Raw genomic sequence first — 25,444 nt, forward strand, 5'->3', positions numbered from 1 at the left:
TCCCAATTCTCCATCATCCACCATCACCCTGTGCCGTGGAGTCCCAAGGTCCAAAGAAGGAGTTTCCCCCCAAGTTGCTGCAGTGGGTTGGTAGCACAGTGCTCCTGGTTATTTGGGGGAAGATGTGGTGACAGCTTGTGTCTCACCAGTTTGTCACCATGGAGCAGAGACACCTCGGACAAGCTGGCCAAGCTCCCCAGGAGGACATGGGTGCAGTTGGCCACAAAGACCTGCTCTGCCTCACACAGTGTCTGCCTGGGACACGTGCTGGGATGTGGAGTATCCTGAGGGTGGGAGACATGGACTGGGGAAGGGCCTGGGAGTCACTTTGTGACAGAAGGAGAAGGCACAAGATGGCGGCAGGGTGGCGGAGCAGTGGCAGGAAAGGGCCTGTGCCAGAAAGGCACAGGGTGGTGGAGCAGCAGCAGGAAGGATGACGGAGTGGCAGCAGGAAGGGACCTGTGCTAGAAAGGCACAAGATGGTGGCAGGGTGGCGGAGCAGTGCCAGGAAAGGGCCTGTGCTAGAGAGGCACAAGATGGCGGCAGGGTGGTGGAGCAGTGGCAGGAAAGGGCCTGTGCTAGAAAGGCACAAGATGGCAGCAGGGTGGCAGAGAGGCAGAAGGAAAGGGCCTGTGCTGGAAAGGCACAAGATGGCAGCAGGGTGGCAGAGAGGCAGAAGGAAAGGCCTGTGCTGGAAAGGCACAAGATGGCAGCAGGGTGGCAGAGAGGCAGAAGGAAAGGCCTGTGCTGGGCACCCTCAGTTTGTGACATCAGCAGAGCGGCACTGGAGCGACACTGGAAGGATGGGGGAGCAAACATTCCATGCCATTCCAACGGGGCACCGTGGCATGGGGAGCCCACTGTGAGCCCAGGCCAGGTGCTGGCAATGCCACGGCCGTGAGGGGTGTGGAGCAGGAGATGCTCAGTCACCATGGATGAGAACAGATATCCTTTCCCTCTGCCACCTTCTCCTCCTCCTGTCCCCTCCCTGCCCTGTGACAGCCGCCATTGGCGCTCCCCTGACGTGTCTCCTTCCCCTCGGGCCTGGCCTGGCCAGGGGGCACAGGGGAGCCCAGGAGGGAGCCATGGAGGGCCTGGGACAGCCAGTCCTGTCAGCCAGGGCTGGTGATGATGTTTGGGTGGGCACGGTGCTTGGGCACTCATTCCTTGGTGCTTCTTGGCACTCCCCATCGTTCCCTGGCACTGCTGGATCCCCTCGGCCTCTCCACATTTCCCTCCTGTCACTGCAGCCTTTCCTGCACCCTGAGCACCCCTCGATGTCCTCCATGCCCTCCTTCATCCCTTCTGGTCGCTGTCCTCCAAGCCTTTGAAATCTCTTCCTGCACACCTTGGGGACTGCTGCATTCTCAGAGGTCAAAAGACAAGGATGTTCTAGACGATGAGAAAAGGAAAGCACAAGTTTCTTAGGTTTAACAAAATTAATCTTCCCCCCCTTCATCCCCTCATTAAAAGGCAATTTCATGGGCCAGAATCTTCCTTAACCTCACATCTCATACGTGGTTTTGGAATCTCATTCAGAATGATTTCAAGACTGGGAATATTGATTTAGACGGTTGCATGAGGCTGCTTGAAAAAATGCAAATAAATTTTGATGAAGATCACTTTAAACATGTTTTCAAGGTAAGGTGTATGTACATTAAGCAATTAAAGGTTTAGAAGTTCACTTACACACGTCATACGTTTCCTGATTTTTTTCAAGTTAATTTTTTGGGAAATGTATTTCGTGCTAGCGTGGTGTGCAAAATCAGCAAAGACCTTTCCTCTTCCAGATCTTTTGTTTCTTTGTAAAATAGATAATCCAGGGCTGGCATTCGAATCACAACTATTTAGAATGGAAAATACCTCTAAGATCACTGAGTCCAACCATTAATCCATTGAAAAGTCCAACTCTAAAGCACCACATCTACAGGTCTTTTAAGTACTTTCCAGGAATGGTGACTCAGACACTTCCCTGGACAGTCTGTTCCAATGCTTGACAACACTTTCAGTGAAGAAATTTTTCCTAATAGCTGATCTAAACCATCCCTGGTACAACTTGAGTCCACTTCATCTTGTCCTACTGCTTGGAGAAGACACAGATATCCACATAGCTGTCTTTTCACCACAAGGAATTAGTGTGAGATGGAAAATACGTCAATTTTGATTCCCTGATTTTTTTGGAACATGACTGCACTTGAGAAAACTTAAATCATTATGATTTCATCCTATTCAGCTTCTTCTGTGATCAAGCTGAAGATGCCAGATGTGCCTGTCTGATGCTGGACAGAGCCATGAGAGCAATTTCCTGAAAATCCTCTTGCCAGGAGGACAGCATGGGCTTGTCTGAGCTGTTCAGGCTTTAGATCCAGCAACTTTCATTCCATTCTCCACTACACTTCCCCTGTGATATTTAAGAGATGTGCCTGAATGGATGGGAATCACACCCCCAGGGAAAAGATTTGGCTTTGGACCATGGTAGTGATTAAAAGATTTCCATGAAGGTTACATGATACAACTAGAAACCGGACTTCATAAATTAATTCAGTGTAGGTAAAGAAACCAGTGCCAAGCTGGCATTGTCTCAGCGAGCAAATATTACAAAACTGAGTGCCTTGGCACATGCTGGGTATACATGTTCATATAATGACCCAAAAGATGTAGGGTTTTCCCTCTTACCTGGTTTTTCCCCTAAAAACAGCTGTCTGGTAATGGTGTTTCTCTGAGGGAATGAGAACAAGTGTGTGTGCATATTTATTTATTTATTTATTTATTTTCACATTTATACTTATGATTCTTTTGAGCACGTTGCAAACAGCTGGCTGATTCTGTCCTGATTTTTCAGAGGAGAATTAACTGTGGCAAGTCAGAAACTTTTAGGCCATGAGAAGGAAGGCACAAAGTTTTCCTCTCTCTTTGCTGTTCTCCTTGTCAAGCCAAGGTAGACCCAGCAGCCCGAGCTCAATCCTGGCTAAAGAAGCTTCCTGTGCTTTTTGAACTTGCACTGCATGCAGATAATTGTAGAGAATTTCTTGTGAACTTTAAAATACTTCTCATTGTTTCCTCTATATTCCTCCTACTTTGGTTTCTGGCAGGAATTAGAGAGAGATGCTCAGCTGTTGGTAGAGAAGAGGGGAATTTTTTGAGCAAAGTGACCTGCAAAGAACAAGGCTGATCTATTTAACAAAATCTTCTACCCAGCAGCCTGATCTAGTTCTTTATAGCACTATGTTAGGCGTTCTTTGCTATTTGAGGAAGATTTACAGGTGTTCAGTAGTTTGGGGGGGCTCAAATATTTCATCAGTGTAATAACATGTAAAATTCAAAGCATTCTGGAAGGGAGTTTTACTGACATCATTGTAAATTCAGCAGTTAATTTAATGGTTATGCATAGCAAGATACATTTGGTAGAAAATTATTTTAAGGGAATTATCTGCTTGTCTGTTCTCTTTGAGTTTATTTTATTGTAATACTCTTTCGAGCAATATCAGAATGATGAACATTAAGGTTTTAAGGAATAATAAATTTTCCTATAATTTCCCTCAAGACTCTTCTTTTACTGAACAGCAACGATTTGATGTGCATTAATAAAAATAGGAATGATAAAAATCTACCCGAAAAATTTTTAAGAATATCTTTTTATAGTGACATAATTTTTATCACTTTAATTTGAAGAGCTCTCTTGTGTGGTATTATTGCCTGAATTTCATCAAGAGGCAACTAAAATAGAAACTTTAATTTTTTGCCTAGCTTCTCTTTGTGCCAGTAACTAAGTGAACATCTTCCAAGTCCTGATAGACTGTTTATTTCCAAAACAAGTTGGTATTTTCTTTTCCTCCTTAATGGTTATGAGCAAATTTGCAGTATTGTTAAGAACATTAAAAATTGGATTGGTTGAGCCTTAGATGGGGAATTTCTCAGCAGTAATGAAATGTGTATAATTAGCATTTTTACAGAAATATTTTCTTGCTAGTGATTTCTGTTAAAAATGATCATTATTATTCTCTTTCACAAACTCAAAGCAAATACTGAAGCACTGATTTGTAAGATTTTTTTCACTAGAACTCCTCATGAAATTTAATTTTGTACTTGCTCCAGTTCTCTAATATATTTTACCTCCTATTGTTGTATTTATTCAGAGGTACAGTAGGAACTGCACCGGGTAGGAAGGAACTGGCAATGGATCTTTAAACTTTTAGGTTTTATGGTATGGCCTTAAAATAAATCTAATTTAGCAGCAATCCAAAATCTTGATCAAAGAGCAGCCAGAGATCAAATAAACAATTTCATGTTCGTGGAGACTTTTGTGGGAACCAAACCAGCCATTGTAGGTGCCACGTTCTGGATGCTGGAGCTTCAGCTCAAGGAGACAAAAATCAGGAATTTTCATCAGCTTCCACTGAGAATCCCTGAGCCAGTGGATTGCCATTTGTTTGTGCTCTTTGTGAGCAATTTTGTCAGCAGATTTCTCTTAATTTGACGACTTTTGAGAAAAATTCGAGCTAAAATGTTAGAAATAGTTGTCTTTTGTGTGCAGTTACTTATTTTGAGTGGAAAATTTTAAAGGGGAAATAGAATTTTTAAACCTGAGAAAAATGCAAAAGGCAGAAATGGTAAAAAATGTATTATTCTGCTCAAATTCTTTTTGGCCTTTTAACTTTTCTAGTGGCTTTTATGCTGAAACACTGAAATTAATTAGTATGCTAACATTTTGTAAGCTCTATGAAAACAAGCTTACAATTCAAGAATTCTGAAAGTGTGAATAATTAATCTAAGTTAAACATTCTGGCTTGTTAAGAATAGAACATGATGTCATAGGTTATTATAAAATATCTTTTCTTCAAACTTTAATATTTTGTCTTACTTGAAGTGTTGAAATACTTGTATCTCTTGATAATTTGGTCATCCTGATTTCATTTTTAAGATTATTGGTCGCTGGTTTTGTATGCAAATTTGACTGACAGTATTTACAATATGGTGCAAATAGCTGTTGGAGGGGGATTATACTAAATATATTTTCCACTTGATGACTTTTATGCTGTACGTTGATTTTAATGCCTAGCATTTTAGAGATTTTCTGCAATGAGTTTTAATATTAAAAAATGCATTAAATCTAAACTTATTATACTTATTTAGATGCTCATTCTGTCATATGGCCCATTTTGCTTTATATTAAATCTTTGTACCTCACGAAGTGTAATCTAAAAATTGAAGAGTGCAATCTGATTGTAGTCACTACCTGTAGTTACCTGAGGATCAACAACCTGTAGTTACCTGAGGATTTTGGGTGCTTTTTTTTTTTTTTTCCTCAGAAAACCCTTGACAAACACACGGGAGATGTAATTAGCATGGACGACTTCAGATCAATTTATCGAGCTCTTGTCCACAGACCTGAATATGAAGAACTATTCAAGGCTTATTCCACAGATGGCAAAATTCTACCTGATGGCCAGCTCCTGAAATTTCTGATAAAAGAACAATTTCAAACTGAAGCTAACGAAACAACTACCTTAGAAATTATTATGAAGTATGAACCCATTGATGAAGGTATGCACAGTTTATTGATCTCTAGCTCTTATTATATCTATAGATATTATATATTATATATTTATATTATATCTAGCTTCTCCCAATGACTGTGCTTTGCAAAACCTCATATCTTTATTTCTTTAAAATCATGTCTTTTTAGCTATTGTTTTTTTCTTCCTGTGTTTTCATTTATTTTCATGGTGCCCTCCTTTCTCTGCTCTCTTCTTTTTTTTTTCTGTCATTTTTTAATCTTTTTTTCTTGTCCTTCTACAAATTCTGTTCTTCAGCTCATTACAAACCTTTTCAATGTGTTTTCCTTAAGGTTCTTAAGAAAACCATTTTCCTTGTCTGCTGGTTTCAGTGTCTTCTCTCCCTTGAGTCTTTTAGTGATAATGCAAGGCCTCAGACAAGACCTTGATGTCCCTCTGACCTCCTTGCAGAAGCACTGCATAAAAATTTTGTGGGTTCCTGGTCACCCTTTCTGAATCACAAGAACTCTGAGATAAGAAGGGATTAATAAATCTGTAACATGTTCTTCATCTGTTTAAAGGTGCCTCAAGTTGGGGTGGAAAACTTCTGCTGAGTTTCACTGATTTCAACTTTTGGCAAAATTTACAACTAAGCCATGAAAAGGATACAACTGCATTTTGTTGCAAGCTGTTACTTTGTTCAGTGGAATAGGTTTAATTCTTTTGTTGCCTTGGTTCCCAGTCTTTAAAAATGAGTGGAATTGATAAGTTAAGAAAAATAAAGCCAAGGAGAAAATAAATTGATAAGTTAAGTTAAGAAAAATAAAGCCAAGGAGAAAATATTTCTTCTGGGAAAATAACACGGGATTTTCTATGCTGACATGTGGTGGAAGAAGAAAATGGAAAATGCCACTTTTTCAGTGAGGAGCAGAATATTTGGTGTTTCATTAAGAGGCACTTACTGTCTAGTTATAGCTGCAAAACATGGGATTCTTTATGCCTTTACTCTTTGAGGTTGCTTTTCAAATTTGCTGTACTTTATTGAACATATTCTACTCTTTCAGAGGAACTAACGTTTACTAATTGTCCAAGTTACCACTTTAAAAGGTTCCTTTTATTTGGTGTTACCTGTTTTGAAGGGAAAGTTAAAAGCTATAACGCAAACAATGAAAAATCTTCAGTCCATTAGAAAATACCTTTGTAAATATCAACTGAAGTTTCTATAGGTTTAATTTAATATCTGGTTTAAATTTCAGATGCTGAGCCAAATTCTTGTTTGTTTCTTCACCTGTGATAAATTTACTTATCTTGTAATTGGAAATAATCTTGCAGAACAAAATAATCTCTGGATTGTTCATGCTCCTTTGAGCGAATTCCAACTCCCACTCCAACATATTTATTGCAAGGCTCCAGTTATGATTGACATGAGAGATAATTCATATTGTGATGGAGCACTTTGTGTAACTGTCCTTCTGAATTTGCTGCAGAACATTATTCAGCAGCATGATCTGTTGGACTCATCTGTCACCCTTGCCCTGTGCTCTGCACAAAGGGAAAAGGGCAGGTGCTGACACTTGATTGACAGGTTTGCTAATAGTAATGACCATTCCCTCATAAATGTGAGAGCACTGCTATGTCAAGATTAGGATGAAAACAATGGCTACATTTTACATATAATTTAAATCAATCCATCTCTAGCTTTTAGTGCATCCTTAACATTTGTGCAGAGAGATTTCCAGAGCTATTGAGCCAGAAAACTCTGAATTTTCTCTCTGTGGGTACTGGAGCTAGTTCAGGACAGTATGGCATGGATTACTCTTTCATTTTTATTATACAATTTAAATGTCTTATATCAAAATGCTACACTAACAGATTTTTTTTTTATGTGTGTGCTAAAAGCTTGCATTTTTGGCAGAAAGAGCCATTTCTACGGGATTGATCCCAAAATATGAATATGTGATTCACACCTGACAGTTGTGTCTTATTAACACCCAAATATCAGTTTTGTTCTTCCCAAACATTCCATTATCTGCCCATTTTACTATCAGCTTTGAATAGAAGCCTCAACTCATTAAATGAGATTAAAGAAAACATGCCAACTAAATTTTTTTTTTTTAAGCTTAGTATATATGCATTTTTTTTTTAAATACTGTTCATTTACATGGATAGGATTAGAGGCACAGTGAGAATAAGAAGGTGCATCCCATTATTATTTACAATGTAGTGCCATTCAAAGACTACTCCTGTCTATTTTCCTGCTAGGCAATACAAAAGCAGGGCAAAAATGCAACCCTGTCTTAAAAAAAAAAACCAGCTTGCTTTGTAAATAACAATATAAGCCTGGTACATCTGCCAGATAACTTCTTTGAGTAATCCAGAATATAGTTGTGAAGCAAAAAAAAATTTTCAGTTTATTCCTAGTATACACAGTTGGGATTTTTTTTTTTGTACCTGCGTGTGAGAGACAGAGCAGGATGGAGAGCATAAATTTGCAGAAGAGAGCATTTGATCCCATTGGCCAATGTAAATCAAATTTAATAACGTTGACATCTCTGCCAAATTCCTACAGATTTCATTAAAAAATCATGTGGAATAAGAAAGATGACTTAAAAATCTCAACTGAGGCAATGGCTCTGGCTGGATTTGTGTGACACAAGAGTTCAGATGTATGAAAGGGTGTGTAAATATCCATTCTCAGGGAAAATTTTCAAAAGAAGGTGATTATGAGATCTAAGCTCTGAGAAAATGGAACTGCTGTTCAGATACTTTATTCCAGTATATAAGTGTGGATAAGGTAGAAAAAAACCTCCCTAGAATATGAACCCAGAGTAGAAAAGGAAAAACTGAATTTTTACTTTAGTCAAAGAAGTTCTCTCTTTAGTGCCCCCTTGGAGCATGAATGTTTCATTCTGATTTAAAGAAGTTCAAATTCCATCTGATGACGTTTCTGCCTGAGTTTTAGCAATGATTGAAAGTTTCCTCCTTCCAGTCTAGCAGAGTAACACCCTTGGCTCTGATTTGCAAGGATTTCTCATGAGTTCACCCCTGAAATTCCCAGCGAACATCTCTGTACCCACTTCACTCTCCCTGGGGGCCAAGGGACACAGACATTTAATTATTGATTTAACTTTTAGGGAACACCTTTAGAAGCATGGGAAATCCCTTTCTCCCCATTTCCTGGTCTCAAATTCAGCTCAGGCTCTTCTTGTACTCAGCCCCTTCAGCACCAAACAGGTCTTGCAGGAGGCTCTGGCCAGTGCAGAGTGATTTCTTTCTTGTTTTGTCACCTTCAGTGTGGGTACTCTACAGGCCCTTCAGGGCAGTAAATATCTTATGAAAGTTTTCAATTTTTTCTTTCCAAAGAGAGAAAAAAATACTTTCAAAGAAGTTCCAAGATAAATAAGAAAGCAGAATGTAATAAACTCTAAAAAGAATGTATAATGTAATCTGAGTCTTTCAAATACTCAGATTATAACCATAATTCCTCTCTGATATGACACTATTTGTATGTATGGCAGAGCTGGAGTTTACCTTAACAGGAGGAATGAGAAAAATCATCTTTTCTTAAATCAGATTTTAAAACCCCAAACAATATAAAAGGATATTGTTAATAAAATGAATTCCACACTATCCAAAAGAGGAGGGCAAGGGAAAAAAAAATCATTGAACTTTGTGAAAAAAAAAAAAAAAAAAAGAGGCAATGAGAAGACAGAAATCTTTTCTTGCCCTCCCTTTCTCCAAAGAATGGATATGAATGTGCACACTGACTATTGCTAAAGGGTCCTAATGGAGAGAAAGCCTGAGCTTCCTCTGGGGGGGAAATGGAAGGCCTTGATGAAAGTCTTTTCACTCTGGAATTGTTGTGGAGATGAATTCCCATTTCCTTTAATGCAGAAGCAGAAAATGTCTGTAAATGGTCAGGAAATAGTAATGGCTGGGCTGGCTATCCCTCAGAAATGTAAGGGCCTGTAATAAGCACTGTAAAAATACCAAGATTTTTAGTCTGTTGATTGGAGACATGAGCTGAATGGTTTTTTGACGTCCACAAGCTTCCATATTGACTAAAAAACAATGTAGATGTTCATTTTTGGGCGATTATGGTCATCAGCTTATTTGCCTAAACCTTAATTTCTCTTGAGAATATTGCAGTTAACTTTTGTCTATGACAAGAACAGGAAAACATCATAAATAATTCAGAAAAAAAATCAAGGCTTCGAAAAGCCAGTATTTTTCACTAATGTAGTAAATAAATGCAGAAAAGGTAAGAATTGTTGGAAAATAAAAAATACATACACACACACACACAGAGAGTTACTAGCTCTATTTGTAATTGCTCAGAGAAATACATAGACCATGAAAAAGAAATTAATCAGATATGAAATCCAGACAGTTCATGTAATTCCTTATAGGCAAAGTATACAGAATGAGTGTAGTCTGAATAATGTAAAAAAAAAAAAAATCAAAATGTTTTTTAAAGATCCAGAAAGTACAAACTTAATCCATTTGTTAGAAGTATAAAACAATATAACAAGTGCATGTGGATAAATGTAAATCAAGATACTGAATGGGATACACTTTTCAAGAGTCACCAGGGTAGCAAGAAATCATCCTGCAAATGTCTTAGAAGATCAAAGAAATTCCTGATGAAATAAGTGGAGTCAGCTCTGCAGTATTATTAATATTATTAATCTGAGTAAGATCTCAGTCAAAAATATGGATGAAACAGGATAGGACCTGAAATGCTGTAATCAGGTCAGTGAAGACAGGTTGACAAATCCAAGTTCTTAGAAAATTGACTGTAACAAGCTTGACCAATACAAGTCAAAGGTTACTTTTAAAAATAGGGGGGAAATGAATGATGAATTGAAAGACTGGAAAAGATCAAATGTAATATCTATTTTAGAAAGGGAGCATCCAAGGAACTGAACTAGACACTGTCAGTTACTAGAAAAAAAAAAATGGAGCAAATAATAAATATGTAAACCCTTCTAAGATGGTAAAGGTGAGTAGCAGTTTGTCAGGACATTCCAGGAGGAAATAATATCCTGTTTTCTCCTATGAAAGATTAACAGCTCTGGTGGATATAAAAAATAAAATAAAGAAATAAAAATAAAAAATAAAAATTACCAGAAATCTGAAACAGAAAGATGCCCTGGATTGGATTTGTTTTTGTGGAAAGCAGTAGAATGAGGGAAATGTGAGAGTTCTCATAAGTGAAAGAGGATGAAAAGAAGGGAGAGGATTAATACCAAACAGAACAAATATTTTGGACAGCAAGGGAGTTTCAGGGTAAACTTTTGTTTCCTAATTATGGAAAATTTCCTGCCAATAAGATTATTTAGCTGTTGAAATGGTTTTACTGGACCGTCTGTGGATTCTTCATCAATGGAAGTCTGAAAAAAAAAATTCAGAAAGACTTGTGGTAGGAAGAACAGTTTTTAGGTGAATGCATGTTTGATGTCTGGATGATATTCTGTTTTTCTTTATCACTGTAAAACATTGCAAGTTTTCTAGTTCAAAGACCTGTGTAATTGAGAAATAATTATTTTCTGTAAATTCTCATTCAGGTGTAAAACTTTCAGTCTGTCACACACCAAAGATCAATAAGTACAGTTCTAACTTAGACATTCTCACAGCTGTAGTAAGAATTACCAGGGTAGAAAAGGGAGTTTTCTTGAAGGGATTTCCAGTCCCCAAATTTACATACATTGACTTCCAAGTCATTGTTAGCATAAAATAATTTTGGATTATTTACTGCTTGTTCACTGCTAGCCTGGTATGGTGATAATAAAGTTATTTTAGAGTAAGAACTGGGCAAAATCCCTCACTAATTCAATCTATGTTTTGAAGCAAAGCTGACTTTTTTTTTTTTTTTTTTTTTGAGATTATATCATTTGCAAAATGACTGCATTGCAGACATGACATTGGGAGCAGGAGCTGGCACTGTAATGGTTCTGTTTGCCATTAAATCTGTCAAAACCAAAATAAATGGGATGGCTATCACTGGTATAGACTCAGTTAATTTTGTTATAAATGCAGTAGTGTAATAACCTTAATTTTCAATTCATCTGTGTGGGCAGTTATTCCTTTTATTAAGATGCTATTTTTATTTCAAATATTTCTAAACATCATTTCATCAATATTTATTTGGAATTTTCCACCCCTGGGGAAGACATTTGGTGCTAGGAGTCATAGTTTCTGCAAGATTATATTGAGAATTTCTGACTGAATTTTTTGAGAACAATCCTGGTTCTCTTAAAAGAGAAGAGCAAGTTCTCTTAGTGCATTGTCTGGCATGTTACTTTCCAAAGTAAATAACGAATATTTTACTTTCTATTTAATCAGGACTACTGAAAACTCCTCTTACTGCTGTCCATAGAAGAATAAAAGTGTCAAAACCAGATTTATTTCCTCTCAGAAGTTTGAACCACAGCAATTCAGCTCCAGAGCCACATGTATCTGATGTTTGTGGTGTTCATACGTTTGTTCTGAATTTTAAAATTGCAGGAAAACCTTGTGCTCTGTAACTGTTAGCAGCCTTCAGAACTGGCTATTCAAAATTTCAAAAAGTGCATGGATACAACCATCAGAGTGGCTTCACGACAGAGATTTTTTTCCTTTTTCTTTTTGTTCAGTGAGGAAGAAAAGGCAGATGTCATTTGAAGGATTTATAAGGTACATGAACTCAGAAGAATGTTCAATATTTAAAAGCCAGCACAGGACCATCTATCAAGATATGACCCAGCCATTATGTAACTATTTTATTTCATCTTCTCACAACACCTACTTGATATCTGACCAGCTGATGGGACCCAGTCATTTATGGGGATATACCAGGTATTTAGACATAGTTTTTTATATTTTAAACATTCTTTGGTGGTTTTTTTCTTTTTTTTAATGAATCCTAAGTCACATACAATCCTACTTGGCAAAAAGAGACAAAGCCATCAAAGATACAAGTTGAAAATGTGAGAGTGGTATTTTATTTTGTGTGTACACTTTTCAATATATTTGCCAAACCATCTGTCCATAGTCTGGAAACAATCTATTTTTTCACTTACATCTCAGAAAATCAACCTTGCAGCAAATGAAATCTATACTATGGTGTACAGTACATGATTAAATCAGTTTTTAATCTTAACATGCCGTGCAAAAATAAATAACTCCCAGAAAGAAATGTAAAATTCCGGGGCGAGCTCTAATGTGTTCAATATATAGCATGTGTGTTGGAGTATGTCTGTGACATTTGTGTTCAGTGAATTTTGCAATGGGGGCAGTTTAGAAACAACAAAAACGACCAAAGTTGGGTATCCAGGTAGGCAGCAGGGAGAGGAAACTCTGCAGTGTGTGTGATTTCAGGGGATGATGAGCAGGATTCTTCATTGCCAAGGCAGGGAAGGAGGAAATGGATTGTGTAACAAAGACAACACTGAGAGGGCAGGATGTATGAAGAATTAGGAAGAGATTTGTCCAGAATTCCCATTATTTGTACCACTTTGGTGAAGGGAAAGCAGTTGGAACCATCACATACCCGAAATATTTTTCCTTAGTTGCTCTCTTAATGCTCTACAGTGACTTGCAACCATCAGAAAAAATACTGAATTTCTAACAGTGTTTAAAATTCCTTGGTGTTAATTCTGCATTGCTGAAAGTAATTGCAAGGAGGGTAAAACCCCCCCTGTCTTTCCTCTTTATCTACTATTTGTGTGAGGAAAATGCTAAAATCAGCTAGAGGCACATTTGACATATTGTTAATGTGTGAAAAGCAGCATGTAAAAGACAGATTGGTAATTAAGTAAAACAGTTTATAAGAATGTTTCAGTTAATTGCCAGTCAAATATTATAAACCTAAGAATTTAAGGGATGCCACTAACATATTAAAATTAAAGCAGTAAAATCAAGGTGCCTGAGAAACTTTAGCACTCCCTCTTAGAAACAGGATCTGGGGAGAAGAACTGACTTAGGCAAAGACCAAATGCAACCTGATTCTCTAAGTGCAATGGATTTTTCAATGATTCTCAAAATTGCAAGCAAGTTTGGACCAGTAACACAAAAGATCATTTGAAATATTTGTTCTTTTAAGTGGCAATTTGCCTTTGTTCCAAAATTCCTTTATTGAAATATCTGACCTTCATTTTTACCTTTTTAAGGAAGATAATTCAGGTAATCCCATCTTCTTTAATGCTCTAATAAAGTTTATTGCATAACACACCTAAAATAGACAACAGAAAGTATGTCTGTCTCATATATTGATACTTCAGCGGGATTTCTTTTTATTTATGATGAAAATGAGGTATTCTGTGCTCATAATCAGAAATACAGCAACTTGTATTAAAAAAAAAAAAAAAAAAAAAAAGTGTGGTGTCTTTTGGCTGTAAAATTGTTTCTCTTGTTCTACTGAAGTGCTCTCTTAAAAGGATGTCGTTGCCTGGAGATTGACTGCTGGGATGGCAACAACAATGAGCCCGTTGTGTATCACGGCCACACTTTAACCAGCAAAATCCCATTTCGTTCTGTAATTCATGTGATTGACAAGTATGCGTTTATGGTAAGTACAGATCGATGTTTGGAGACAGAAGTTGGTTACAATGGGATGGTGGCTTTAATAAACCAGAGATGTGGCTCTTAGAGATTCTCCTGGGTGAAAAAATATATGAAACAGAGCCTGTGGCAATGGGCATTGTTAAAATTCATTACAGAGCGATTGTGCTGTTTGTTCTTAATGTATTTGATAAACTTTTTAAAGGAATCATGATCATTTTTCCTGATAATGAATAGAAACCAAGCTTAGTGCAAAGGCTTCAGGTGATCTTACTCAGCTTGTTGGTGTAATTCTCACCTGAGATCATTTAACAAGGACTGAATAAAAATTGAAGAACTAGTTCAGAATTGCTCTGATGTTTTTCTCCTTCTTTATATTTTTAAAGGTTTTTGCATCACTTATTCTTCTGCTGCTATCAATCTGTCTTATATCCTGCATGTAAATTTATGAAGTAGACAAAAAAATTAGATAATAGATGAGTTTGAGGCTTTGTTTTCCATTTTTTCTCTTTTTATTTTGAATGTTGACCCTGATAAATATTAGCAGCTACTGATTTTTTTTTGGGTCAGGTGACTCATCAGGGCAATGTTCCTTCTGCTATCTCTGGAAAAGCACTGAAATCTGGAGAGTTTTTGGCACTGTCTCAGGATTTTGTACAGGCTTCTGGCAAAATTCCTGCTCCCAGGAAGTGCTGAATGATTATTAAGACAAATCTCAAAACCAGGCCAGCATCATGTATGGGAATATATACATCCATGAGGATAAATTTATGTGGATTTTTATACATATGTGTTTATAGCCTTCTCGGTGTTAATTAAAGTTCTGTTTTCTGTATGAAATTTAATTAGTCTCTGATTTTAAAAGCAAATTTAAAAACATGATTTTATTCTACTGTTTTTCAAAATTTAGGTCGTGCCTCAGCAGACATTTCATTCATTGTGTTTTTGATGGCCACCACTATTACTGGCAACTCATGAGATTTATTTTTATGTTTAAATGGATGTGCTTCTTTTGAATTATTTTTTAATTTTTACTCAATTTCTCTTTTGCATCTTTTACCTTTAATTTTCGCTCAATTACCCTTGCTTGAGTAGTGTGATGAGCAAACTTAGACTGTTCCTAGAAAAGTTTGGGATATTATGAAAAACAAAAATATGCAAAGGCTGTCATTCCTGAACAAGGTTTGGAGAGACTACCAGCTCGAAAAAAAGTCAAAGAAACCTGTCATAAACAAAAGCAAAATACATTTAATCCTGCTTTATGGTGTCAATTTTAATTTTAGGATCTGATTTTAACTTTTAAAACCAAAACAAAGCAGTTTTTTCCACTTCTGCATATGTCTAGCTCTGTTTTAACTTTCTGAAGGTGCATTTTTTTCTTCACTTGTTCTTTCTCTTTTCCACAAACATTTTTATTGTGTTGCTAACCTGAAACCACTGATCTATATTCTGAATGTTTCGAAAACGAAGGTAAATACAGATTGCCAGGCGGACTTTTAAAAGATATTTTAAAGAAAGCAATTATTCATATTTTTATTTATTAAGAATAAAATCCTAAAATTATATTTCCAGTCATCTGCCTATCCCCTTGTACTGTCTTTGGAGAACCACTGCAGCCCTAAACAGCAGAAAGTGATGGCAGACTGCCTGAAAACCATTCTAGGTGACAAACTTCTTTCTTCACCAATTGGTGGTGAAGTAGAAATTTCTCAACTGCCTTCTCCTGAGGTAATCACTTTTCATTTTTCTCTACGAAAGAAATGGAAAAAATGGGGGGGGGGGGTGTGGTTCTTAATTTTTTTTTTTTTTTTTTATCCTCTGGAACTGAATTTATGGATCACATCTGGTGTCTCAAATAGACTTCAGGGAGTACCAAAAAAATATTTAAACGGCACAAAAATGCCACATGGAAAGATGCCACATGTTGGTGGACCTGTTACCTGCTGATTTATTTTTCGTTGCTTTAATTAAAGGAAATTCCTGAAATTTAAACAAGTTATTGAAATGGAAACCTGAATGTACATTTTTGGTCAGTACCAGTGGTGATGAAGATTTTTCTTTGCATTCTGCTACTGCAAATCAATTCTCTTTTTTCAGTGTGTTTCTCCCCATGACAGTGTTTCTCAGCTGGTGGCCTGATACCCCGGGGATATGGAGTCAGAAAAGGCAATTAGATGGGTATTGAACATTTTATTGCAAACTAAAAAAAACCAAATTTCCACTATTCCAATCTTTGCACATCATTTTCTTTCAAGGACAAAAATTTTTTCAAATCACTTGTAGCACAAATGTCTGCATACAAACAAAATACTTATTTCAGCTTGTCACTGTTGCCAGTAGTAGCTATATTTTACACTTTTTTTTTTTTTTTTTTACACTAGCTAAAAAGAATGCAAATGAAAATGTGGGGAGGAAACACTGTCATGAGGAAAAACAACACACAAAAGGTTGTAATTTTTCAAGGATTTGACAAGGAAAAAATATTTTTGAAGTGACCTGTCCAGAAAATGTGCTAAAATATTACCATACTCTTATATTTCCATAACAATGTTGCTTTAAATTTATTTAATATTCACCTTTCTGTGCTTTTAAATTTTTTTTTTTATTGTAGCATTTTATTTTTTTACATCACGGTGTCCAATAGAATTTTGAAACCTTGAAAACTGTTTTTTTTTCAATTAGGAAAAAAAATAGAAACTGTATCAAACAGGAGGGCTCGTGTTAAAGCTTCTCAAAGCATGGCTGGATTCAATGTAGGAGATGTCCTCTAAAGCAAGCACAAAATCAGTGAACACGGAATTACTGAATCACACACTCTAAAATATGATTTTCTGTGATATATGTCCCTTACCATATGGTTACTGTGATAGGGAATTCATATTTCCATAGCTTAGAGTTTTCATGAGTCAGCTCTGTAAAGTTTTGCCTGAAAATTCATTTCTGTGTCTGCAAGTCTGGAAATGCTGTCAGGTGAGATTCATTCTCCTGAACTCTTAACATATTAAAGTATGGTGAGACATATTTCCCATCTGTGCAAGGTGTAAGGATTACCTAAATAACACCACTGTCCTCAGCTGGTTACAAAAGTTTGAATTTAATAAATTATTATCTTGAGAATGAATATAAATTAGGATCATCTCCATTTCTCCTTGATGTTCTAATCAAGCATTTAAGAGAAATCAGTTGGTTTTGACTTAGCAATGGAAATATGTGGCTATGAGTGAATTTGTAAATTCTGTAGTAAGCTTGACTTTTGGCTGGCATCTTTTTGAAGAACCACTTTTGGTCCATGTTCAAACGGGGCTTAGTGACATCACATCTTTAAAGTTGGGACCATGTGCAGTTTCAAGGCCTGGATAAATTCATTATCATTTGAGAAAGTCAAATTCTGAATTTAGACTGCTTTACTTAAGCTGTGCAAAAGGGATGTTACAGAACCACAAATGGTGAATTTAAAATGCTCTTTGTGGGAAGGATTCTCAGTAAGTGTGACAAAAAAAAAAGCTGTTACCCTATATAATTTACTGCTCCACTTTTTTCAAGATGGAACATGAGCAAGAATAGGGAAAAAGCCACCTCAGTGTTCTTCAAGATCAGAAATAAATTATTCTCTTGTGTGTACATGAAGAGGGAAACCACATAGTTTCTCCAAACAATTCTGATAAACATTTGCCAATTACGGGTTCCTTTTTGGTTTTGGACTTTTGGAGGCTTCCATGGAAATTCTTTTCTCTTATATGGTCAATCTTCCACTTCCTTCTTTAAGTAGATCTTGAGCTATGCCTTTGTCAGCTGAGATGATTGTGTGTGTGCAAGGAGGTTAAAATGAGGAACAAACTCCCAGGAGATTCCTGACCACCTTTCAATGATGGGTTCTACCACTGTAATTCTAAGTGAAAATCACATGGAGGACCAGAAAAGAAAAGTGGAGGATCACTGAAGACTTCTCTCTGCTTTTCCCAACACTTGCTTCATCTGAAAAACAAACCCCAGAAAATTTCAGGAATAACTTTTTTTTTTAATTCTTTGCCTTCAGGCATATATTCACACTTCCAGCTGACTATACTGACATTGTTAATTCCCTGCAATTCCTGTGTTCTGTAGCATCTCAACACACAATTCTTCCTCTACAGATGGAGGAAAGAGAAGATTTTTGCTCTGTTTCTTTCTTTCACACATACCTTATCCCACGAGAAACTGAAGCTGCCCTTAAGCTTCACCCACCTATTCTACTTCTTTCCTGAGCAGATGTTTTGCCACCCAAAGCAACAGACCTGATCCAGCTCTCTGCTCCTAGGCTTGTCCATCATGGTGCTTCTAAAGAGACTTCATGAACTTCCTCTAATATTCACTGGAATATCAGGGGCTTGGAGTCAGTCCCTGCATTAAATTAGATTTGACACCACTGGCTGGTGCCAGCCATCCCTGCTGGTGATGTGCTGATAGAAAGAGAAGGAATGAAATGTCTTATGCAGCAATTTGTAGATGAGCCTAGGAAATATCAGGGTGCCAGAAGAGATAAGGTTTTACTTACCCTGCTGTGTCCTTTCCTCTCTAAGAAATTTGATAATTGAAAGAAATGTGGGCATCCAATATAACAGAGAGAGGAATGTAAAGACATTGATGCTTTGGTGATTTGTTCCTCAATTATTTTGCAATGTAGAGCATTGAACTGCCTTACACTGCTGACAGGATATATATATCAGATAGTTAGGAAGTTTTTATTATTTGCAGGTTTCCTGTCACAAAGTTGGAATGAGATATTGATGTGTGATTAACTGAAAGCAAAGTGGCAGCTACTGTGATTTTACAAGTTGTCTTTAATGTTTACCACACAGCTGCAAGATCAATTTCTGTATTGTGGTGCTTCAGAAGCATTTCTGGCCAGGATTGCCAAGGCTTCCCTATGGTGGTTAAACCTGTGGTGTCCAAATCAAAAGATCTATTCAATGATCTCCTTGAGAAAGATCAATAGAAAGTCTCCAGTACAACTTGATGGGCTATGAACATTATAAATTCTGCTATTATGGGGGAAACCAGCTAACCCCATAAGCCAGGGCTCATTCTCCTCAATTTTCTTCATCTTTATCAATTCAGTATACAAAGGAGCTTTCTCTATACACTTAGTATTTTCACTGAGAAATTCAAGATCAAGCCTGCTTTAGCATATCTAATTCTGTTGCTTCAGTTATGAGATTAATTCCTATTTCTTCTGACCAACAAGTCACATATGACCAAGTCTTTGCATCAGAAAGATCTTTGCTTCTTAACAAGTCAAAACATTTCCAATCACTCTTTTGCCTTTCAGTCAGTCTGAGGCATCTATTTTTTACAAAAATAAGAAGTGAGATGAGAATGTGGTAGATCTTGATGATGACCTCAGAAATAAAATTTCTGGAATCTCTAGGCTGTAGTGAGTACTTACATGAGACTCATCTAATTCCTTCACTATTTTTAGACATTGCACTCTTCTTGGGGGAACAAGGTTTTCCCAGAAATGTAGTGAACATGTGACAGTCATTATGGGTTGTTAATTGCTTCCCTGTAGTGTAAAGCAACTTTAGGAGGTGACTAAAAATTAAATATTGCAGTATTTTATATCATCACCCAGGTAGGTCTGGTTTATTTGGTGTATAAAAATCAGGTCCTTTGTTTGGCAACTGAACTTTGGTAAGGAATGTGTGCAATGAGTCTCTGAGCACACTGCATTAATATCCTGGCCAACCTGGAGCCACCTTTCACTGCAATCATCCTTTGGGTTTCTTTCCAATCCATCCAGACATTTCTTTGCCTGTGTTGAATATCATCTCAACTACAGCACAGCTGTTTAGCTTTGGACCAGACTTATCTGAAATCTGCTCCAGAGCACAGTACAGAAGTGGAATTTTCAGGGTAGGGTAAATATATTGTACGACAGCTTTTTATGAGGTAGCTAAAATGCTGCTCGTGATATAATGAATATCTGTTTACCTAGAGCTCAGACATTGCTGGCAGTATTGATTTAAAGTATCTTGAGAACTGTGATTTATAAGGCTGCCACAAAGACATCCATTCACACTTCACTAAGTGTGATTCTCTTGAATTGTTAAAGATAGCTGGCTTTTTTTTTTTTTTTTTTTTTTAACAGTTGTACTTAACAAACCTTCTCATTGTCTCAAAACCTTTCCCTGTGTTAGACTTCACAAGAGGTGTTGTATCTTCACCCTACATCGGTGTTTAAGACAGCAGTATAAATCTCGAAATAGAATATTATGTAAAACTCAGAAGAGATTTTAACCTTGTTACTTAGCAAGATTTTCAGGACTTGATATTCCTCTAAGTAAGCACCTACAGTTGGTGAGGAGAGGAGAAGGGAGAACAAACTAAATTTAAACAGGAGAAACTATTCTTTTTTTTTTTTTTTTTTTTTTTTTAATACTTATGACTCAAATCCAGGGTTTATTCCTTACGTTTCTGAGGACTGAATTTTTACATTAATTGCAGTGGTCAATAGGTGGATTTGCCTGATCCAAAGTGCTTGTGATTTTTGTTTTGGAAACTTGGCATTACTTCAGCTGATTTGTGTTGTGCATCACATTAAGCAGAATGTACAAGAAAAAAAGTTTTGTTCATTTAATTATGTAAATATTTGTTCCAGTTGATTGTACTTTGAGGCTTTTGTTTATGCCAGCCTTGAAGTCCCACTATGCTCTAGGGAAGTCCTATTATGTTTTACATATTTTAATTTTTTATTATGCTCGCAATTTATATAGAAGTAAAGAGCAAATTTATTTTTAACATATTTTGCCTTTCATAACAAAACTAGAAAGGAGCAGTTCTAGGGAATGCTCAGACTTTCAGCTCATTAAATGGCTTTTCAGCTCTCTTAGGGGACTTGGACATGCAGAGAAAAAGGTGTCACATGTTTAGCAGTGCTGATTGCCAATTAAAGATCTCAGATTTCAGATCAGTGATTTTTTTTAACCATGTCATTTTTTTTTTAACCAATGTCATTTTTTTTTTTTACTCTATGTTTCACTTTCAGTGATTTGGGGGTAACTATTTTTGGAAGTTGCTTCTGCCCAAAAAATAGCAAATTTTCATACTGTTGGGGTATTTTTTGGTGACTCTTTCTAAAAAGAGCCATCATTGCAAAATGTTATCCTTGTAGAAAACAAAACAAAATAAACCTTTAAAACTTCTCCTACCTCAGGGTGTTTACATTTTTACTAACAGCTAGTCAACAGAATTTTAGAGACTGATTTAAAACATCATGAGCCATTTTTATATCACTGGGGTCTCTTCTTACTTAGGTTTGCATATAGGAGGTAGTAATGTAAGCATAGAAAGTTTTTTCTTCCCTTGTATACCAGGGAAGAAATGTTTATGTTTTTTGATTTTCTTTTTCATTTGTAGAATTGAGTCTTCCTGTGAATAACAAATACAAGACCAAAACTGGATAGAATTGCTTCTAAATATTAGGAAATGTGAGCATGCAAAAGCAAATTCAGAAGTCTTTAAAAATATGAGCGGCATTAATCATATTAAAACTCTTCTAAAAATATCACAGGGGAAAAAAAAAATAGAAAGAATTTCTCAATAAGGAAGTGCTAAGTGATCCTTATTGTGAGTCAGCAGTGCAGAGACAGGGCATGGAGAGAGGCTGGGCATAGGATCTCATCCCCCTGGCAAATACAGCACCAGATCTGCAGTGCTGAGGGGACCAGGAGCAATGGAGCTTGGAAATAAGGAAATAAATGGAATATCTCTATCCCTGCCCATGGCTCTGGATTCCATTATAAACCTTTGGGTTTATGTGTTTCCATCATCCATACATTCCATATTTACTTAATGGAGCCCTTAAAACACAGCATTGCAGTTACCTTTCCTTTATTGTGAAATTATTTGTTCCCTGTTCCTGCCACTCCCAGTAGTGCAATTTTCCTATTCACTAGAGCATAGGAAATTTAAGGAATATTTTTGTGGATCACTTTATTCAGGTCCTGTTACTCACTGGCAGCTCCTGTGTACAGATGTGGAGTTGAATGTCTGCTACAACAGCAGCTTTACTATTAATATAATTTTGTAAATCAAAGTGAAATATATACTCATAGGATTTTGTTGAATAGATGAAAGCAATAAAATTCAATGATGTTTTTCCTCCTCTGTATTATATATTATGGAGGTTGATACAGGTCCATTTAAAAATAAACTGCTTAGACAAAATCACCAAACTGTTGTTTCCCTGGCCAGGTGAGGTCAGCATAAGGATTTACTGTAAATTAACACAAGTTAAAAATCAAAGTTTAAATTTGGTACACAAGACAGATATGCACAAAGGCATTAATAGAATAACAAATTTCCTGCAGCCTCAATGATAGATCAAAACATTCCAAATTAATATCAGACACATCTTTAAGTGTGTGTATATATATATATATATATAAATACATTTAGTCACAGTAAAAAACAAATACCTTCCTCATCTTGCCTGGCTATCACCTTTGGCTCTTACTTAACTTCTTCCTTTTATCTTTTCATAGTTTCAGCATCTGTGTAGCTGTGGTGAAGAGCAGGTTTTTCCTGTCCTGGGGTTAGAGATTCTCATTCTGTTGTGTACTTTGATACCCACATTCTGTTTGGTTTATTTGGCTTTGGCTTCTGCCTCACTCATGTCTATTTTGCTTCATTTTGTAAGCTCACTTCGTTATAAACTTTCATTAATAAACTTTGAAGATAAATGGTCAAATAATACCGAGAGATGAAAACCTACATAATTCTAGTAACTATTGTCAAACCCCTTTTGTCTAGGCATTAAAATTCAAAGTTCTGATAAAAAATAAAAAAGTTGGGACACTTGAGGAAGGCCTGCTGAGGATGGAGGATGACTATCACGATGAGTCAGAGGAAATGTCAGACTCTGACGTCCAGTCAGACGACGAGGACAGAGAGGACACGGTAACACATCAGTCACCAAGGAGTCCTGCCAAGAGAAGAGGAGACTCTAGGCTTTCAATCCTACCTCAAAAAAAAACAAGGGTAACTTTTGCTTCGATTAAATATAGGGAATACGTAGGTTTTTGTTGTTGTTGTGTTTTTTTGTTTTTTTTTTTGTTTGTTTTTTTTCTTTTTAAGAAGGACTGTATCATCTTAAAATAGAGACTAAATTTCAAAGGGAAACTTTAACGTTTCTAAGATCAGTGCATTTGGAAATTCCAAGCTTTAGCTCAAGTTTTCAGAGTTTTCCTATTATAAGAAAAGTGAGACTGTACCCCATTTTATCATCCAACTAAAAAGCAACTCCTCCCTGTGCTCCCATCTTGAATTTCAAGCAGATTTTCCTCTTTCAAGCCCTGTGCTTGTCCCAGGTGCTCAGTACCACAGGAGATTTAAGATGAAGTTACCCAAATGTTTTTTTGGTGCCATGGCCCTTCTGGAACTATGTATGGAGAACACTTGGAGCAGTTCCTGATGACAACAAACAGAGTCAATTATTTCTTCCCCAAGTTTGTTTTTAAGACAGATAGATTCTCCTATTTTCTTCTGGGTTTCTTTCTGATTTTTTGCATTAAATGAGGTGCACACTCCTAGCTGTGCTGAAACATTTTTTCAGCACTTAGAATTGAAGAAGTATTTTTACATTTATCACACAGAGACTTAACATTAAGCACTATTTCTGAAAGAAGTGTAAAAATTGGGTGTAATCTCCTTCCTGGAACTCAAATTGAACTTATTTTTTTCAACCAAGTATAATTCTCTACTGTGGAAAATCTGTTGCTTCATCAGGGTTGAAATTGCTTTGTTCAACTTTTTAAAGTTGAAACTTAACTTCAAGTTAAGCTGCTGTGTCCAGTCCCTCTTGCACATCCTGCTCTGATTTCCTGAACGTGGCTGAACTGGCTCCTCAGAGCCCACCATGCTCAGAATCTCTTTTTTAAATGTCATTTGATGGTGAAAGTTTTTGGTTCTTTCTCATCCCATCTGACATAGGGACATAAAAAGGAAAAAATTCTGAGGAAGGATGGAGTGTCCTTAGAGCAGGAAAGGCCAACTTTCCAGGCAACAGGTTTCATGTGTATTTGTAGGACCGTGAGAGGGATGAGAATTCATCCCACACAAACAGCAACAACAACAAAAATATCTGCTCACGTTTCACAGGCAGAAGAGAAAAGGGTTTCCAGTGTCTCTGTTGCAGTGTTTGTCTTGTCCCACTGTGCTGCTTTATGGGAGGTGGGGGAACATTTGAATCTGCAGCCAAAACACCCCAGGGTTGGAACCCTGATCACTAAAATTTTACCCTTCCTGTGCTAACAAGGACTAACCCCCAGGAGAACTCTGCATTTAACCTGGAGCTGTGAAGAAGAATTCCAAAATTAAATAATAAATCTAAAATCAGAAGTGTGTAGTTTAAATAGAAGTGTGTAATATCGCATAGTGAAAAACTTAAAGTAATATATATAAAGCAAAATGAAAGTTTTAAGACAAAATCACCTTCTTCACCTTCTTCTTCATGAGTTTAGGTAATATTGTGTAATTAAGTAGAAAAGTCTGCATTGCAAGCTACAGGTAGTTAGTTACTAAGTTTAAAAATAAAAATAATTTAAGTAGCATTTCATAATTAAGCAGTTTACCCTTAAAAAACCTTGTAAAAAAAAAATACCATTTTTAGTTTGTTGACTTAAAGCACTGTAGGCCTCACAGTCTGTAAAACTGTAATATAAATAAAAAACTACTAATCATCTAAATCCAAACAAAAAATACCATCTCACACATTAAAAAAAAAAAAAAAAAAAAGGTCACAACACCCCAGTGATGCTGATTTCCTTTATTATTTTGTCAGAGGAGAATTTGCCTTGGAAAACTCCAGTGGAATGTAAACAGGATTAGCAGCAGCCCCTCTCTGCCCCCAATTAGCTCACGAGTTATTCTAAGGAAAATGAAGAGGTCATTTAGTGCCTCACTGGAAGGGAGAAGATCCTGCTAAAATTTCTGTCACTTTTGCTTCTTTTGGTCATGGAGCAAGACTAAATTCAGGTTTTGGTGAGAGAACTTTCGACTTTAATCAAGAAGAAAAGTTTTCCTCACTTCAGAGCAATGCTTAGAGGAATATGCCTTTGACTAATTTGCTTGGCATAGTGTAAACATTTTCCTGTTATTCTACATTTTATGAAGGAGTTTATGCTGTTGGACTTTTCTAGTACTTTATATATTTATAAATAAAAAGTTGGAGGTCTATTTTTAAGGGGTAATGTTAAAAAATGATGTTATTTTCAAACCAGTCTTAGAAGCAGGAAAATGGGAAAGCTCTCCAGAAGATTCTGCTAGGAAACATCTCTTTACTCACCCTGTGATTATTATGATAAACATGGACACAATAACCTCAGTTTTCTCTCAGTGCATCAAATCTCACTATTAAAGGTCATATTTAT

The 25,444-nt window shown here is 36.6% G+C and overlaps 1 protein-coding gene across 1 annotated transcript in view; it reads left to right on the forward strand.

The window, feature by feature from the left end:
* The first annotated feature begins 433 nt into the window (after nucleotides 1-433).
* Nucleotides 434-25,444, forward strand: part of PLCZ1 (phospholipase C zeta 1) — a 44,630-nt gene continuing 19,619 nt past the window's right edge. Inside the window, exons 1-7 of the mRNA XM_088166045.1 lie at nucleotides 434-862; nucleotides 1,474-1,641; nucleotides 5,310-5,544; nucleotides 12,131-12,332; nucleotides 13,899-14,043; nucleotides 15,609-15,764; nucleotides 22,827-23,054. Of these exons, the coding sequence (XP_088022171.1) occupies nucleotides 434-862; nucleotides 1,474-1,641; nucleotides 5,310-5,544; nucleotides 12,131-12,332; nucleotides 13,899-14,043; nucleotides 15,609-15,764; nucleotides 22,827-23,054 (1,563 nt within the window). The remainder of the gene's footprint in view (nucleotides 863-1,473; nucleotides 1,642-5,309; nucleotides 5,545-12,130; nucleotides 12,333-13,898; nucleotides 14,044-15,608; nucleotides 15,765-22,826; nucleotides 23,055-25,444) is intronic.

Source organism: Sturnus vulgaris, chromosome 5 (assembly GCF_052056855.1).
Source record: "Sturnus vulgaris isolate bStuVul1 chromosome 5, bStuVul1.hap1, whole genome shotgun sequence".
Taxonomy (NCBI): domain Eukaryota; kingdom Metazoa; phylum Chordata; class Aves; order Passeriformes; family Sturnidae; genus Sturnus; species Sturnus vulgaris.